General features: G+C 39.1%; 1 protein-coding gene across 1 annotated transcript in view; it reads right to left on the reverse strand.

Annotated features, from left to right (window-relative positions):
• Positions 1 to 20,283, reverse strand: part of specc1 (sperm antigen with calponin homology and coiled-coil domains 1) — a gene marked incomplete at its 3' end in the record, with an annotated part of 92,839 nt that overhangs the window by 27,124 nt on the left and 45,432 nt on the right. The window contains exons 8-12 of the mRNA XM_080014065.1: positions 18,141 to 18,298; positions 16,570 to 16,670; positions 16,380 to 16,452; positions 15,346 to 15,490; positions 13,742 to 13,844 (exon numbers count right to left, since the gene is read on the reverse strand). Of these exons, the coding sequence (XP_079870191.1) occupies positions 13,742 to 13,844; positions 15,346 to 15,490; positions 16,380 to 16,452; positions 16,570 to 16,670; positions 18,141 to 18,298 (580 nt within the window). The remainder of the gene's footprint in view (positions 1 to 13,741; positions 13,845 to 15,345; positions 15,491 to 16,379; positions 16,453 to 16,569; positions 16,671 to 18,140; positions 18,299 to 20,283) is intronic.

Genomic DNA, 20,283 nt, shown 5'->3' on the forward strand with positions numbered 1-20,283 from the left:
TAGAATGATACTGTTCCTGTTACTGTTTGGTGGACCCCTGGTGGCCCCCGGACCCCACATTGAGGACAACTGCACTACAGCACACACACACGCATGCACGCAGGCAGCTTGTTAAAAAGCCATCAAGCCGGTGTGAGAGCAGGAGGCATCCAGCCTGAGAGGAGGTTTGAACGATGACCTAAAGCCACTGGGATATTAACACCGTCACTCAGCATCTCCCCCACCTCAGCTGGAGGAGCCAGGAAGACGGAGCACAAACAGGACAAGAAGGAAATTGATGTTGCTGTGGATATTCCACAGAACTAGAGACAAGAGGAGAGGGCACTAATGGATCTCACAGTGAATGATACTCATCAGCAGCCAAGTCAGATCACCCAGAGGAAGATGGAAGGAGGGTGGGTCGTCTTGCAGCCTGATTATACCTCAATTTAACCATCTATAACATTATACCCTCAACTTAACCATCTATAAAATTATACCTAAACTTAACCATCTATAACAGCATACCTCAACTTAACCATCTCTAACATTATACCTCAACTTAACCATCTCTAACATTATACCTCAACTTAACCATCTCTAACATTATACCTCAACTTAACCATCTATAACATTATACCTCAATTTAACCATCTATAACATTATACCTCAACTTAACCATCTCTAACATTATACCTCAACTTAACCATCTCTAACATTATACCTCAACTTAACCATCTATAACATTATACCTCAATTTAACCATCTATAACATTATACCTCAACTTAACCATCTCTAACATTATACCTCAACTTAACCATCTATAACATTATACCTCAATTTAACCATCTATAACATTATACCTCAACTTAACCATCTATAAAATTATACCTAAACTTAACCATCTATAACAGCATACCTCAACTTAACCATCTCTAACATTATACCTCAACTTAACCATCTCTAACATTATACCTCAACTTAACCATCTCTAACATTATACCTCAACTTAACCATCTATAACATTATACCTCAACTTAACCATCTCTAACATTATACCTCAACTTAACCATCTCTAACATTATACCTCAACTTAACCATCTCTAACATTATACCTCAATTTAACCATCTCTAACATTATACCTCAACTTAACCATCTCTAACATTATACCTCAACTTAACCATCTCTAACATTATACCTCAACTTAACCATCTCTAACATTATACCTCAACTTAACCATCTCTAACATTATACCTCAATTTAACCATCTATAACATTATACCTCAACTTAACCATCTATAACATTATACCTCAACTTAACCATCTATAACATTATACCTCAACTTAACCATCTCTAACATTATACCTCAACTTAACCATCTCTAACATTATACCTAAACTTAACCATCTATAACATTATACCTCAACTTAACCATCTATAACATTATACCTCAATTTAACCATCTATAACATTATACCTCAACTTAACCATCTATAACATTATACCTCAACTTAACCATCTATAACATTATACCTCAACTTAACCATCTATAACATTATACCTCAATTTAACCATCTATAACATTATACCTCAACTTAACCATCTCTAACATTATACCTCAACTTAACCATCTCTAACATTATACCTCAACTTAACCATCTATAACATTATACCTCAATTTAACCATCTATAACATTATACCTCAATTTAACCATCTATAACATTATACCTCAACTTAACCATCTCTAACATTATACCTCAACTTAACCATCTCTAACAGTATACCTCAACTTAACCATCTCTAACATTATACCTCAACTTAACCATCTATAACATTATACCTCAATTTAACCATCTATAACATTATACCTCAACTTAACCATCTATAACATTATACCTCAACTTAACCATCTATAACATTATACCTCAACTTAACCATCTATAACATTATACCTCAACTTAACCATCTCTAACATTATACCTCAACTTAACCATCTATAACACTATACCTCAATTTAACCATCTATAACATTATACCTCAACTTAACCATCTCTAACATTATACCTCAACTTAACCATCTCTAACAGTATACCTCAACTTAACCATCTCTAACATTATACCTCAACTTAACCATCTATAACATTATACCTCAATTTAACCATCTATAACATTATACCTCAACTTAACCATCTATAACATTATACCTCAACTTAACCATCTATAACATTATACCTCAACTTAACCATCTATAACATTATACCTCAATTTAACCATCTATAACATTATACCTCAACTTAACCATCTCTAACATTATACCTCAACTTAACCATCTCTAACATTATACCTCAACTTAACCATCTCTAACATTATACCTCAACTTAACCATCTCTAACATTATACCTCAACTTAACCATCTATAACATTATACCTCAACTTAACCATCTATAACATTATACCTCAACTTAACCATCTATAACATTATACCTCAACTTAACCATCTATAACATTATACCTCAACTTAACCATCTATAACATTATACCTCAATTTAACCATCTCTAACATTATACCTCAACTTAACCATCTCTAACAGTATACCTAAACTTAACCATCTCTAACATTATACCTCAACTTAACCATCTATAACATTATACCTCAATTTAACCATCTATAACATTATACCTCAACTTAACCATCTATAACATTATACCTCAACTTAACCATCTATAACATTATACCTCAACTTAACCATCTATAACATTATACCTCAACTTAACCATCTATAACATTATACCTCAACTTAACCATCTCTAACATTATACCTCAATTTAACCATCTCTAACATTATACCTCAATTTAACCATCTATAACATTATACCTCAACTTAACCATCTATAACATTATACCTCAATTTAACCATCTATAACATTATACCTCAACTTAACCATCTATAACATTATACCTCAATTTAACCATCTATAACATTATACCTCAATTTAACCATCTATAACATTATACCTCAACTTAAACATCTCTCACATTATACCTCAACTTAACCATCTATAACATTATACCTCAACTTAACCATCTCTAACATTATACCTCAACTTAACCATCTCTAACATTATACCTCAATTTAACCATCTATAACATTATACCTCAACTTAAACATCTCTCACATTATACCTCAACTTAACCATCTATAACATTATACCTCAACTTAACCATCTCTAACATTATACCTCAACTTAACCATCTCTAACATTATACCTCAATTTAACCATCTATAACATTATACCTCAACTTAACCATCTATAACATTATACCTCAATTTAACCATCTCTAACATTATACCTCAACTTAACCATCTCTCACATTATACCTCAACTTAACCATCTCTAACATTATACCTCAACTTAACCATCTCTAACATTATACCTCAATTTAACCATCTATAACATTATACCTCAACTTAACCATCTCTAACATTATACCTCAACTTAACCATCTCTAACATTATACCTCAATTTAACCATCTATAACATTATACCTCAACTTAACCATCTATAACATTATACCTCAACTTAACCATCTATAACATTATACCTCAACTTAACCATCTCTAACATTATACCTCAATTTAACCATCTATAACATTATACCTCAACTTAACCATCTCTAACATTATACCTCAACTTAACCATCTATAACATTATACCTCAACTTAACCATCTATAACATTATACCTCAACTTAAACATCTCTCACCTGTCACACTCATCAACGTGGCTGGTTTTGACCTTTGACCTTTGACGGTGCAGAACAGAGTCTTGATGCCAACACTGGATGACCCTGATGACCATCCAGGGGGTTTCAATGCTTTCTCTGTTGTCGTATCTATTGAAATCAGTGACCAACTACTGATGAAACAAGTACACATCATCATTTATTCATGGTTCATTGCAGCTGGAACCATCCTGCAGATTATTAAAGCTGACATTATAATTCACAATTATAATACCAATAACAATCATTTATAATGTTTTCAGGGACAAAAATATTACATGTAGAATGGCCACCTCAATGTGAAGACAGACCATATTTCACTTTCAGTGGTCCATCTCAATGAAAGAAACTGTTCTCATATCAAAATTACAGTCCTCATATATTAAATGGGTCAATATTCAATATAATATATTGGAGATATATAAACATTTCCTCTTATCTCTCCACCAGCTGAATCCTGTCTCCATGTCGGACCTCCACTCCTCACCCTGAGGGCTCCCAGCCCCTGTGTGTGTGCGTGTGTTTCCCAGACGAGAGCGGAAGCGCTGCGTTCAGTGCACCCAGCTGGGTCTTGTGTGCGTAATGTTCTGAGCCTGTTTCCTTATTGTTCCCATCCTGAAAAAACAGAAGCCTTTATTTTTGTTTGGCTTTTATGGTTAATTGAAAAGAAAAAGTTAAAAAGGGGAGGATGAGGATGAGGAGGAGCGCTTGAAGTTGTCCTAAATAAAGACATCAAAAGTGGGATTACAGTGGGGAAGTGGACTGGCTGCATGGGAGGACTGGACTCATCCTCCGTGCTACGTGTTTCAATGCTTCTGTCATTTTAAAGGCAAAGATAAATGAAGGAGGCCACCAGAACCAAGCACAGGCTCCTGGTGCTGCCATGAAAAGGAGTCAACTAAAAATATAGTCAACATAGTCAACAGCTTTTGTTGTTGAAAAGGAACTTTATATCCAAATTTGTATGAATTGAAAATCCACCAACAGTAGAACCTTGCTTACTTCACTTTAATAATTATTTCAAGAAGTGCCTTCATGGTCTGGAGCAGTCTCACCGCGGTGGCATCATGTTGCTTTGATTGGAATGAGCAGTGAGGTTTCTCTGAATGCAGATGGTGGATCCGTCCCCCATTACTTGCATTGAGCCCCTGAGTGGGGGATGGAGCCCTGTGCACATTGTGTTTTACATGAGGAAAGAAGAGTAGAGAAGGGGGATCGACTTCAAAAAAATCGGAATTATTCATTTCAATCAAACGCGGAAATGAAATGGGAATGGATTCCTTTTCAGAGGCTCCTCCAGTGCTGGCGCAGGAAGCAGGAGGAGCTTCAGGTCTCCACCCATCCATCGCACTTCTCAGACTGACATTCTAGGTGTGACTGAAAGCCCTTCAGCGTGACCTAAATCTTGGTTTAACACGCACACACGAGCACACGCACACTTATCCTCCCTGAGGGGCTCATGGTCTCCTCTCCATGGCAACATCACGGGCAACTATCTATGACATCAGAATGCATGTGCATGTGTGTGTGTGTGTGTGGTCACGCACCTTGCTTATAAGGTTTGCTGCTTGGCCTGAAGCGGTTGACTTTGTTAGTTCATTTGTCAGGTGACAGGACCCGCACTGGCAGGTCTACACCGACACACGTGAAGGCAGGCACGTAGGCCAGAGCCCCCCACGGACCACACAGATGTATGACATCAAATATATCGGTTGATGTCTTCAGGACTTCTTACACGGTGCAACAAAAACTGCATGCAGCTTGGCCGGCCAACCCAGTGGGATAAGAACATTCTATTTAGTGACTCGCTATTCGCTATTCGCTATTCTATCCATATGCGGTAATCAGGGGTCCGTTCTCGTAGGGATGGTCCCCGATTGTTACTGTTTGGATTTTTATTATTTTCATTCTCCTTGGCACTTTTTGGGCTACTAGTGTCTGCAACAGAGGCACCGGTGCAGCTACAGATCGCATACGCATCACTGACACGCCAAGGTTCCAAAACTTGCGCTGGGTGGTGAAGGGAGGTGAGTTTGTGGCGTAAGACGCTTTGTGACATCATCATCCAATTTGTTAAAAATGTGCAGGTTGTGACTACAACGTCCATTTGCCTTGTGCGTGGTAGAGATGATATGAAACCATATGAAATTTCAGATATGGTATCTACCAAAATAAGGCGGTACACGGTCGTGATTCCTCCTCCGTTTTCTGTATATTAACGTCCACACAGTTGATATTAAAACAGAAACACATGGTAAAGCCTCTGAGGCGTAGCGGGAGGGGAGGCGCTTGTCAGGGCTCAGGGCAAATCCACAGAAGAGGCAGAATAAGAAACTTATATATCAAAATCCAACTTATTTGCAAAGTTGAAAATGTAAACTTTTTAATTCACCTCAACTTACTGACGCTGCTGTGCGGCAGTGGCGCCAAACGTTGTAATAATCCATCTAATGAGTCATTTTCCTCTGTTTGTTTGCAGTGGCTCCCAGGCGCCTGCACCTTACGTGAAGCACCGTGTTTGGCGTGAAGCACTTCTGCCGCTGCCGCTGTAAACAATGATGGCAGGACGCGGGTGCTACGGTGAGGGTGAATTTAAGTTTAAATATTCAATTCTGCAACATAAATCGAACCCTTGGGCACGGTATCACGGGGAAAGGCTTCTGGTTCAGAACTGAGGTTGCTGGATGCGACGGTTCACCTGAAAACAGAACACCGTGGATTTTGATGCCTCCGTCCATGATGCGACGGGACCGTGCGCCTGGACCGGGTGGAGCGGCCAAAAAGGAGAAAAGACTCAGCGACCATTTCTGACGTTTTATTCAACATCATGATTCAATCAAGTCTTGTTGAATGTCAACAAATAAGTCTCGTTTCCATGAGAGAAAATAAGTTCAATTGACATTATAACATTCAAAACAGTGTCATCATAAAAAATAAATCCTTCAGAGGTTTGCTGTCATTTTAACTATGATTGTTATAATCTTTGACCTATATAATACAATTTTAATTTGAGCTGACTTTCCCTTTTATTTTCTCAAAAACTGTACAGTAAAATAACTCAAAATTTCACAACGTTATAGTCTGGACAATCCTGAACAGGACTCCACGGAAATTACAGCAAAAAGTAAATTCAGTGATTTGTTTCTAAACACAAAATACATGTTAGAAAGATATTGCTGGAATCATGTGAAAAGACTGAATGATGTCGTACTGAATTGTGGAGTCAGACCCTTAAACCCTTTCTTACCGTCGTTGTGGTCTGGGTATTTTCGCCTCCAACACGATATAAACACCAGGTTGGATTGCCGGAAACGGAGCATCAGTGGTGAAATAAGCTAAACTAAGCGACAGTCAGGCAACAGCCCGGTGTTTGGGATAAAAGGCTGTTTGGGGAATAAACAGCTGGAGTAAAAGGCGTCTTCAGGGAGACGGTGAAACCCTGCCGAGCGGCCGCTGGTGTTGCATCCGCGACGTCGCGCTGCGAGACGCACGCGGCAGATTTTTTTCCCCCGATTTTGAAAATAATTTTTGATACCAGAGATTTTATATAATAGATTTTTTTAATAATAAAAAATTTGGCTTGAAGGGTAAAAACACATTGTTCTATGGTGTGACAAACTCAGAATATAATTCTATTTTCACTTTACAGGCACTTTAAGGAGTTCTTTATTATGAAACTTTAAATATGACACTATTATGAATGTTATCATGTCAATTGAATTGATTTTCTCTCATGGAAAGTTTTTTTAAATTTTTTATCAAATTAGGACTTATTTGGTGATGTCACACTCAACAAGACTTCATTGAATCATGATGTGTAATATAACGTGAGAAATATTGCTGTAATGCGAGTCTTTTGTCTTTTTTGGCCACTCCAGGCGGCGGCTGGCTTGACTGGGTTTTCGCACATGACAGCTCACTTGACCACAGTCTCCCGCGGCACTGGATCCAGTCGTAACACAAAAACTGTAGGAGTCTAAAACAGTCGAAAACATATTCTGTGTTTGTGACCCCACACCTGGCGTTGGCTTGCAGCTCCAGAGCAACGGGTCTGAATCGTGTCTGTTTTATTTTAGTCCCAAAAGTTAAAAAAGTGGATGAAATGTGTGTGAGGGACATGCAGAGTTGAATGTGTGTGAATGGAAGCGTGTTGTTGGGAACGTCCACACAGAGTGATTTCCTTCCACAGAGACACCGTGAGGCAGGACTCTGTGAACGACAGGAAGTAGACAGACACCTGACAGGAAGTAGACAGGGACCTGACAGGAAGTAGACAGACACCTTCTATTTTTTTGGATAAAGTATTAACCCGCAACAAGTCCATCCTTGTTTTAGTAAGTCTGTGTGTCACCGCGTGAGCTGATGCTGCGTTCAAAGGAAACTCTGAAAACTCTATGAAAACAGAGGTCGAAGAACATAGCTGGTGTGACCGCGAATCAATACACATTTAAATATTAGAATGGGAGACCAGATTTATATTTTTCATAATCTATTTCTGAAGAGTCCTGTAGAAAAAGTGTATGTTACATACAGCCCACAGAGGAGAACCTTGTGGGTACATCCTCTCTTGGTTTCATCAACTATTTCATAGATCAGGTAGCCTGGAATCCACTGCTCCGCTGGGTGGACTCATCCTGTGCCACGCTGTCAACATTTCAGGGGGGTCAACCAAGACTTTTTGATAATACTGGCACTGCGGCCCTGACTCTCTTCCCTGCATCGCCTCTCACTGAAAGTTTATCAAGGCCAGGTGACTTCCATCTATCTTTAAAGACCTTCAAACTATTTATGGAAAAGTGGACAAAGCTCGTCCTATCTCCTTGTCATCACATTACAGACTTTCATCTCTATGTGATTAATACTAAATTATCAGTAACCTATAATTGCAATAAATGAATAACTGGCAAAATTACGACCCCCTCTCCTTTCCGTTTATGTATTTACGGAGCCGTCCTGGCTCCACACAGGCAGATGGCAGTGATGTACAGTACTTTTTCCTAACCTCCATTTGGACCAGAAAGCAACTCAAAGCTGAAAGCGATGGTCAAAATCCATACAGAAAATGCTGCGTCTTGACGGCTGATTGCTTTGCTCTTCCAGACCCTGCTTGTGCCAAGGACGGCGAACATGAATTAAAGCTTTAAGTTTCCAGGCTGGAGGAGCAGTTAGGGGAAATGACCGCCTGCTTGACCTCACTTAACAGCACAAAGAGAGAGAAAGAACACGATTATGTTTTGAGAGTGCAAACCCTCAGGAGCCTTCCTCACAGCAGCACGGCAGGAGCACGACGGGCTTCGGTTTGTGTGAGAGGGTGAATTGCTTATTTAGTTGCTGCATGGTGTGAAGCAACTGACTGTGCTCCACACCACCTTGTGACGGGCTTGTCAGTGTTGAGACATGGGCAGTGGAAGTGGTGGGTTTCCTCATGTGGGGATGGAGGGGTGGCTCATGACACTGTACTATCAGGCTGGCATTTCCCTTATTGAAGCCAACATCCACCTTTTTGTTGGGAGTGGGGGGCTCTGCTTTGTGTAAAATAAACATGTCCTGCACAAATATATACTGTATCACATACACAGATGTACATGTTGTCGGAGCTCTCACAATGCTAATAACAAATTACAGTATTAACGTTTTTCCACCAGATATTCACCATTATTCTCTGAAGGAACAGTCAGCACAAAATACCACTCCATCACTACGCAATCAATACCATCTGTATTACCTCTAGTGGCATTACACGCTGTTTTTATGGAAAACTACTCATGGAAGGTCGTAACATTCATGAACTTGTCGCTGCTCCATTTTGGAAATGTGGCCCTCTGTGTACCAGTAAGTCATTCACAAGAAAGCTCATCTGAGCTCCAGGAACAGCCATTTTGAAAATACAGGAAGCGATTCAATAATTCAAAAATAGAGCTGACTTGCATTAAGGCACATGGTGCCCCTGGGGAACAACAGCACCAACATATTACAATGGAATCACAAACAGTACGACCAGGCAGAGCCTGATTGCCAAGCAGAATGAAACAGTCCTACAGTACCTAAACGCCAAAAGCCTCTTACTGAATTCCTGATACCTGGGACTAGAAGTACTGTGCTGCTAAGCTCTTTTGTGAAAGGGGATCAGGGGGTCCACAGTTAAATCTGGTCCCATGGGAATGAGGTGCTTTTGAGGTTTTCCTACTGTAGTTCAGATACGTAGTAATTTGTAAATGATATGTAGTTACATGTAAATGATATGAAGTAACATGTAAATGATATGAAGTAACATGTAAATGAATAAATGATATGTAGTTACATGTAAATGATATGTAGTAACATGTAAATGATATGTAGTAACATGTAAATGATATGAAGTAACATGTAAATGAATAAATGATATGTAGTTACATGTAAATGATATGTAGTAACATGTAAATGATATGTAGTAACATGTAAATGATATGTAGTTACATGTAAATGATATGAAGTAACATGTAAATGATATGAAGTAACATGTAAATGAATAAATGATATGTAGTAACATGTAAATGATATGTAGTAACATGTAAATGATATGTAGTTACATGTAAATGATATGTAGTTACATGTAAATGATATGTAGTTACATGTAAATGATATGTAGTAACATGTAAATGATATGTAGTTACATGTAAATGATATGTAGTTACATGTAAATGAGATGTAGTTACATGTAAATGATATGTAGTTACATGTAAATGATATGTAGTTACATGTAAATGAGATGTAGTTACATGTAAATGAGATGAAGTAACATGTAAATGATATGAAGTAACATGTAAATGATATGAAGTAATATGTAAATGAATAAATGATATGTAGTTACATGTAAATGATATGTAGTAACATGTAAATGATATGTAGTTACATGTAAATGATATGAAGTAACATGTTAATGAATAAATGATATGTAGTAACATGTAAATGATATGTAGTTACATGTAAATGATATGTAGTTACATGTAAATGATATGTAGTTACATGTAAATAAGATGTAGTTACATGTAAATGATATGTAGTTACATGTATATGAGATGTAGTTACATGTAAATGATATGTAGTTACATGTAAATGATATGTAGTTACATGTAAATGATATGAAGTAACATGTAAATGATATGTAGTTACATGTAAATGATATGAAGTAATATGTAAATGAATAAATGATATGTAGTTACATGTAAATGATATGTAGTAACATGTAAATGATATGTAGTTACATGTAAATGATATGAAGTAACATGTAAATGAATAAATGATATGTAGTTACATGTAAATGATATGTAGTTACATGTAAATGATATGTAGTTACATGTAAATGAGATGTAGTTACATGTAAATGATATGTAGTTACATGTAAATGATATGTAGTTACATGTAAATGATATGAAGTAACATGTAAATGAATAAATGATATGTAGTTACATGTAAATGATATGTAGTTACATGTAAATGATATGAAGTAACATGTAAATTATATGTAGTTACATGTAAATGATATGAAGTAACATGTAAATGAATAAATGATATGTAGTTACATGTAAATGATATGTAGTAACATGTAAATGATATGTAGTTACATGTAAATGATATGAAGTAACATGTAAATGAATAAATTATATGTAGTTACATGTAAATGATATGTAGTAACATGTAAATGAATAAATTATATGTAGTTACATGTAAATGATATGTAGTAACATGTAAATTATATGTAGTTACATGTAAATGATATGAAGTAACATGTAAATGAATAAATGATATGTAGTAACATGTAAATGATATGTAGTTACATGTAAATGATATGTAGTTACATGTAAATGATATGAAGTAACATGTTAATGAATAAAGATATGTAGTTACATGTAAATGATATGAAGTAACATGTTAATGAATAAAGATATGTAGTTACATGTAAATGATATGAAGTAACATGTTAATGAATAAAGATATGTAGTTACATGTAAATGATATGAAGTAACATGTTAATGAATAAAGATATGTAGTTACATGTAAATGATATGAAGTAACATGTTAATGAATAAAGATATGTAGTTACATGTAAATGATATGAAGTAACATGTTAATGAATAAAGATATGTAGTTACATGTAAATGATATGAAGTAACATGTTAATGAATAAAGATATGTAGTAACATGTAAATGATATGTAGTTACATGTAAATGAGATGTAGTTACATGTAAATGATATGTAGTTACATGTAAATGAGATGTAGTTACATGTAAATGATATGAAGTAACATGTAAATGAATAAATGATATGTAGTTACATGTAAATGATATGAAGTAACATGTTAATGAATAAAGATATGTAGTTACATGTAAATGATATGAAGTAACATGTTAATGAATAAAGATATGTAGTTACATGTAAATGATATGAAGTAACATGTTAATGAATAAAGATATGTAGTAACATGTAAATGATATGTAGTTACATGTAAATGAGATGTAGTTACATGTAAATGATATGTAGTTACATGTAAATGAGATGTAGTTACATGTACATGTTGTAGCCGGGTCAAAGTCTTCCGAGTAGCAGAAATTCACTGCGTCGCTGTGGATGGCAGCTCATCGGGTAAACATCAAGACTCTTGTGATAATAGGAGCACGTCGCTCTGGCCTACATGACGGTTTTCTTCACAGGGACTCTGCTTTGTATCGTAATGTGTGAATAATCATCATCAGCCGGTTGGTCATGACTCAAAATTCACTGAGGTACCTTAAAAAGTATTTAACTACAAACTCATTAACATTTTTCACACAACTTTTATCCGAGGGGGAGACTGGGTCCATCGCCACGTCGTCTCCACACTCCAAACCGCAAAGCAGGTCATTTCAGACTGACCCTTACCTGAGGTCACACGAGGCCTCAGCCAGTAGATCCACTTCTCTGTATCCATCAGTGAATGAACGCTGGGGTTTTTAAATGCTGCTTCCACCGCCTCATGCCATTTAAAGACTGGAACAAATCCCTCTGCTTAGAGTGTTAGCGCTGGCACGCTGGCACCACCCACAGTGGTAAACGAGCAGAGCGCTAATAACACTAGGCTTAATGGCTCCGTTAAGCAGCTTTTATAGTGGAATGGCTTAGTTGGGTGATTGTTATCATCGGGCTCCATGGACACAGGACACAAATAGGAAGACAACACAACACAACACAACACAACACACAACACAAATGAGCACGCACGTAAACAGAAGGGAGGCTTGTGCTGTACGCCGGCAGCAAGTACACATAGACATGAATCAGAGCATATGCACATATATTATTATAATTATTATTACTCATGTGTGGAACCCTCAGTTCTTCAGCTGGCTGTTTGCAGAACTTGAGTTGCTCACGGACTTAATCTCCTCAACGTGCAGACAGGTGGCCTGGCAGTTTGCCGGTAAACACAGCGATGTGGCTAATAATTATATGTAATATAATACTTTTTATGAGGCCAACAAATCATATACTGTAACTCAATAGTACGGCATGACTTGGTACAATTTATGTATAAGACTGAATCAGATAGCGCTGGAATCAGAAAAATGTCAATACTGATAGCAGGTCCTATCAGTTCCTGTTTTTATTTGTTTGGGAAATACTAGTCCAAAGGTGATATGTTCAAAGGGATTTTTACATGATCCATTTACCATTTAAGACACTACACAAGTTAACTTAAGTCAGCTGCTCTATGTTAACTTCTGTTCATATATTTGTACTTATTTTATTATCTTTATGTTCTGTCAACTTCTGCTGCTCCTGAACATCTGAATTCTCCCCGTCAGTAAAGTGCGATCTATCTGATGTACAAACTGATTTTTGGCTGGAGGACACAGATAATATTAACTGGTGTTGAATTCCACGGAGGGACCAATGAGGAGGAGCGTGTTATCAATGTCGGAGGCTCCGTCCCAGGTGGTCGGCCCCATGAAACCTACCGCGTAGCCCTCTGTTTTCTTCTGGCACCACTTGAGAAGAGCGTTGCGCTTGGATCCTCCGTACTCCCGTGCCAGCGCAGCCAAAGGGTCTTTTCTTTCCACGCTGTCACCAGGGAAAGCACAGCACGGCCAGGCCACCGAGGGAGAGAGAGAGATTATTATTGACTTATTCATGTGTTCATTCATTTCATTATTGTATTAATGCATGTATAAATGTGTAGTTGTGCTTTGGCAATGTCAGAATTCTTGTCGTGTTAACGACGCAAAAAACACAGTTTGATTTGTTGATTTATTGTTGAGACTCAGAAAGAGATAGTTAGAGATATGAGAGAGAGATAAAGAGAGAGTATGGGAAATAAGAGGAACAGAGAAAGAGAAGCGAAGAGAGAGAGAGAGAGAGGGAGAGGGTTATGAGAGAGAGAAAGGAAAGCTCTTTACGACGTCCCGACCCCTCCCCAGGGTTGGAGTCAGAGGCGAGGCCATGGGAAGACGGAGGGAGAAGCGGCCGCTAAACACTCCTCACGTCAGCGTCGCCTCTTCTGTTTATTTCATTATCTCTGCTCTTCACGCGCCGTGTGGCCAAGCGGAAGTTGGGAAGTTGTCAAAACAACTCGCATCTGTCCAAGTGAAACAGCAAATGTAGAAGCTGTAGCAAGCAGCCTGAGGGAGCGCGGGGCTCCAACATCCACCCTCACCTTTTAGGAATGCAACGTCATTTCTGCTCTGCGGTCAAGTTGTGTCACTTGTTTCTATTTCCAGGTGGAGCAAAAACACAACGGAGCAACTCAACCATTTCTATCTGGTGGGATAAGCTGCAACCGTCCCCTGACCAATGATAACCAACGACCACTAATGTACAACGTATTCAAGAGGCTTTCATTGTACAATTATTTATCTTATGTGACATTTGTTAGAGAAGTGGTTCTCAAAGTGTGGTCTGGGGACCCCCAGGGTTCAGGGGTTATTCAACTACAAGACTGTTTTGATCATAGTTTCATGCTTCTCTCTGGAGCTATCGTCTAGAAAGCTCTGGAAGTTTGGACTAAACCACATCCAACGATAAAAATCTTCTCAGTCGGAGTGAATGTGACCGGATGAGGCGCTCGGCTCCGTGTCCTCATGTCGATCCGGCTGAGGCTCCTTGACCCGGAGAAGGTTTTTCAATCACTGTGTTAGAGCGTCACTATTTCTGAGCTTTTACACGAGAAGAGACTCGATGGAAATGATCGACACTGTCTCACCCAACAAACTTGCACCAGTCACTGAATGAAAGCTCTGAACTCCTGGTTTGTTGTTTGTCCTTGAGCCCATTAGCAACAAAATCAGATCCGATTCATCTCCAAGGGGGCGGCAGACGCCGCTGGATGAAAGCATTCCTCATCTCCTTGTTTGTTTAACATTTCTCTGAACATTTTTTATTTTTAGTTTGGGCTGCATCGCTGTGACAAGACTTCCAGCGACCGGAGCGGTGACTCTGGAGACCCTGATGGGAACACCCCCGTTACCAGGGCTCAGCAGCTAGAACACATGCCTGGTGTTGGTGGAGGTGGAGGAGGAAATGGAGGTGGAGGTGGGGGGGAGGGTGGAGGAGGAGCGACCCCGACCTGAGCTTGCTGTTGGCCCGGCTGTAGCTGAAGGATCCGCTGCGGCCGTGGAGCGAGGACGGTGTTTTGATGACGGACTCCAGGGAAGGACTCTTCCTCAAGAGGCTGCTGGGCTTCAGCTCCTCCCCGTTGCCGGGCAGCTTATCTGAGGGGGCGGAGTCAGTGCCACTACGTGACCGGCAAGACACAAAGCAAAGAGGAGGAAATGTACCCATCGCGACGGTTCTTTCTCCAATGCTGCAAAGGGCCTTTACGGAGCAGTAAAAGAGTAAAGAAACACCACACACAACTCAAAACTAACCAATAAATACCATATGAGTGTATAATTACAATAACATCATCATTCTCATTGACACATATGCACAGAAGTAAAGTCCATCACTACATCCCCTCACTCCTCTTTCGATTGTCATGTTTACAATTAATAAAATGTATATATCTTACAAAAATACAAGATACTACATTGTGCGGGTAATGTAGGTACATTACTGTACCTTTTTGCCTGGACTCGTTACAGGAAGTCATTTTCTGATAAATAAAGCACATTATGTGCATCTATCTGTGACTTTCGTAACAAAATAGTTGTGGTGCGGGGGTGGTGTACTTTAAGGTCATCTCCAATAAACTGATGTGCTTTTAGAGAGCGGCACTTTATTGTAGAGAGTGGACAGATGGAACAAGCCGGGAGCAGATGGACACACGTCATGACGGAGACTCTCCCTGTGTGGGCGGGGGATGGGTGATTTGCCTGTTGGTTGCTCTGAAGAGCAACAGGCGTACAGCCACCCCTGATCCGAGCCCAGTTCCCTAGACCCAAGACATGTGTGGCTGCTTAAACCACACCACCCCCACACCACAATAATCGTATAGATTATCATTTGTAGAATAATGTTGCCGATACATATATACTGTATATTTTTTGTTTTCTAACTTTCAGCTATATCGCTATAGGTTACAACAAACAAAAGATGTCATCACATCTTTAGTAACTTATTCAATTTACTTTCTCTTCAATCAATCAAAACGTCACATACCAGGATGAGAAAATTCCCTGTGGTTGATTCTATTCTCCAAGGCTTTTGAGAGCGGCTTTATGTACGAGTGTCTCTACGAGGGAAACAAGGCGTAAAACAACAGGCTGGTTAATTCAGAACGCAAAACAATGAGTGAACGTCTACCTTTGTTGTGATCATACTTATTGTTATTTTTAGGGTTAGCGTGAACCTGGACGGGGGAGACAGCGGCGGCAGGCGCAGTGCGGACGGGGATGGCGCTCAGGGGGCTTCTCGAGGAGGGGAGCATCGGGACTGAGTGGCCTGGTCCGTCTGCAAGAGCCAGAACAAACACACTGACTGCGGCACTTAAAAAATAAAGGAGGCGCTCGAACCCCCACTCTTCTTTATGTGTAAAGATATAAAAGTTATTGTCAGTGATTTGGTATAGATCAAGCAGTTAAAACAAACAGAACGTTTCACAAAGGCTAAATGCGCGACGACTTTGAAGGCGGTGTTCTTGCTCTTGTAACATTAATATTCAAATATGTTTCTTTTATATTGTATATATTTTTTCCATACCAGTGCTGCTCTAGACTGCAAAATACAAAGTGCTTGGTTTTGTTTATGCATATTATTGTTTGATTGTAAAATAATACTCATTATTCATTCATTATAATAAGTGTTTGGACTGCAGTACAAGCGGATTTCTCTTTACTCTCCTACTTCTATTTCTCTTTTTATCAGGATTGAAAATCTTGGAATTTCGCCGGTATTGGTAGTGACCATAGAGCTATTTCACGCACGCACTGTGCCCAGTTGGAGAATTTTCACTACGTGATCGGTGACGTTAATCTGCCCTCTACAGGAAAACAAACTGAGAGTATGAAAGATATTTATTCTGCAGAATAAAGAGAAAAATACAGAGCTGCTTCAAAACAGTGGTCTGAAATTATCTCTTGAACTTGAACTTGATCAGTCTGCCTCTACTTCTACTGAAGAGGGCTTTATACCGATGAAAGGTTGTGTGCCATTGGTCAGGTGTCATTTTAGATTATGCCCCCTCAATCATATCCCCGGGTGTTTCTCTCATACAGTGGTTTAACAGTCAAAATTCGGTCACAGATACAGTCTTACTGTGCTCTCAAACAACCCACAATGCTCTGTCGAGCATTAGTCCCCTGGGGTTATCCTTACCTACACAGGTTGAGTGAAGATGGAATGTGATCTGGTCTTTACGATACAGTATAGCATCATATGAAAGAAGTGTCTTCATATGAGCTGCTGAGAGACTCACTAAAAACCCCAAGGCAATGTGTTTTGAAACATACAAAAAGGTTATTTTCCTCTATAAAACAAGTGAAACATCATTCAAAGAATTTTTCTCTCACAGCCCGCAGAGCGTGGCTCCAGAAGAGAACATCCGTTTCCTGCACCAGTGTGACCTAATGCCAAATCTCCTGTGTGGATGGTCACACAGGAGATTTGGCATTAGGCTTGTAAGAGGAAACGGTAAAGAGGGCTCTAGTTTCTACATTTCTAGTGGTGGTGTTACTCCTACGCTTGATGTGCATGAAATGTCACATGCCAAAATGCTGTACCGTACAACGATATATATGGAAACTGCTCTCCAGTGATTTTAATGTAATAACGTTTGAGGCCAGTGATTCTCAACATGGCGTCCAGGAAGCGATGAGAGATGTGCAAATTTGGACAAAATCATATTCGACAATTAAAATCTTATCAGATTAGATCCCAGAGACAAATGAAATGGGGTCTGTGGCCAAGCTGCTCTATGCTCACTCTGTCCAACCGTGTCGAAGGACTTGATGAGCGATCTGACGGTCGCTCCAGACTCGGAGTTTGCGTCTCCGTTGGCGTCGGTGGGCAAGGTCTGGGTCGCGACGATGCCACCCCTGTGACCAGCTCCATCTGACACCTTCTCCTCGTCACCTTGGGACCTGAGGGACACACAGAGGGGAGGTGTTTCTGGAGTACAAAAACACACAAAAAACAATCTGTGGAAAGTCTGATGTAGAGCATATTTTGACTCCAGCCTAAATGCTACGTAAATCTACAACAGTGGGGTTGTAGGTTGTTGTTGTTTTTTTTGCCAATCTATACAGGCCGAGGTGTTTGACATGACCTCGTGTCGACACAATGACATTTACTTTTCAATACAGATCTGCGGGAGGTTGGAACTCTCAGAATTCCGACCTCCAAGTTTGATCTAAACTATCAACTCACTAGCATTAACTGTATTTTTGCTCTTGTGCATACTCTTGGGGAATTCACAGGCTTGCCAAACAATCAAACTTGCTGCTGACGTCCATGTTTTCCCAAACAGAGGCAATGGAACACATTTAGCTTGGAAGTGGGGACGATCTACATAGAAATACAGAGTTCCGATGGAATGCAGCAAAAGCTGGACAGTTAACTGGAAGCTTCCGTCGACATCCACTGAACCTTTCTAGATAACCAGTGCTAAAGCGGGAATACACTTTAAACCCACTTACCCCTGGTGAACCGCTGACTGAGGCATTATGTGGAATGACCGAAGCATCTTTTTCGTGAGGAGAACATGTGCGTCGTGGACTCAAACAGACCCCATAAAGCCAAATTTCAACTGGAGCAACTTTATTAGTTGATTGATTTGGTCAATACACAACATTGAAACAGACCAATATGTTACACTGTGTGTTCATTCCCAGGGATAAACCTCGCCCCATGTGTCTCTGTAAGTACAATCCACAGAATAAATTAAAACAGCTCCTCCATGAGTAAACATCTTCAATGTAGACACAGCCAAATGAACCATCACACGGTTACCATGTTCTCCTCTTCTTATGTGATATATTTGGTGACTTACACCTGTATATAATGCTGAGCACTAGTTGTAAAGTCTCTGGCTGAATGCTATGGCTTTTAGAGAACTTTGTAAAAGGTAATCAACTTAAGTATTACTAAATCCTGAGATTCTGTAAACCACATGGAAAAACGTCCACAGTTAAGAATCATGTAGAGAGAGAGAGAGAGAGAGAGAGAGAGAGAGTTTTTACTTGACTTATTGAGGACTCGTTGAGGAATATTAGCAAGAAATAATACATATGGACTGACAAAACGATGCATTTGGAATGACCTGGAGCTACTGTGTAACACTGTGTCTTCAGTATGTCTTCAAATCATTCCATGGTCATTTTGTTACTGTTCTGGGTGATTACTGTGACCAACAGCATCATAGATATTGAAGTGAAATAAGTTCAGAATATAAATTGTAAACATTAACCTCAACTGACATCAATTGGAATAGTTTGGTAAATCATTTCCTTCAGGAACTTGGGATTCAAACTTTCTATGTCACAACGGACATAAACAATCTTTGTCATATTTGAAATGGTGACACAAGTAGTCTGAACCGGTGCTTCAGACTACTTGTGTGTCTGTTTGCGGCAGTTATGACGACTGAATTCTACCAACATGGCCTGGTTCACATGAACCCATTATCTAAAACGAATAGCGTCATTATAATCCATACCATGATGTTTGTCGAGCACAAGCTAAATGTTGAATGAATTTTCATGTGAGATGACAAGGCATCAACCAGCGCTGACAGAGGCTTGGACCAAGGCAGGAGAGACTCTGTCATCAGGGATGGAGTTCTCTGTTGGTTCAACACTGCCACCTGTTGGCTGAAACCTACACTACATTTCTTTTGTGGTTTTACGACCATGCAGCTTGACATTATTTGGAACATAAAATAAACAGGTTGAAAGAAAAACTTCACAGATCACATGCTTCAAGTTATAAAGTACTCAAATAGACTGCAACCTGATTCATTTCTGCAAATTTGTTTGATGAAAACATTGTGAGAAAGGTGGATATGGCTTCAACTTGGCTTATCTATCCCATTATTCAGCGTCATTAATCCATTTTCAATTATATTTGG

This window comes from Zeus faber (assembly GCF_960531495.2).
Source record: "Zeus faber genome assembly, chromosome: 14".
Classification (NCBI taxonomy): domain Eukaryota; kingdom Metazoa; phylum Chordata; class Actinopteri; order Zeiformes; family Zeidae; genus Zeus; species Zeus faber.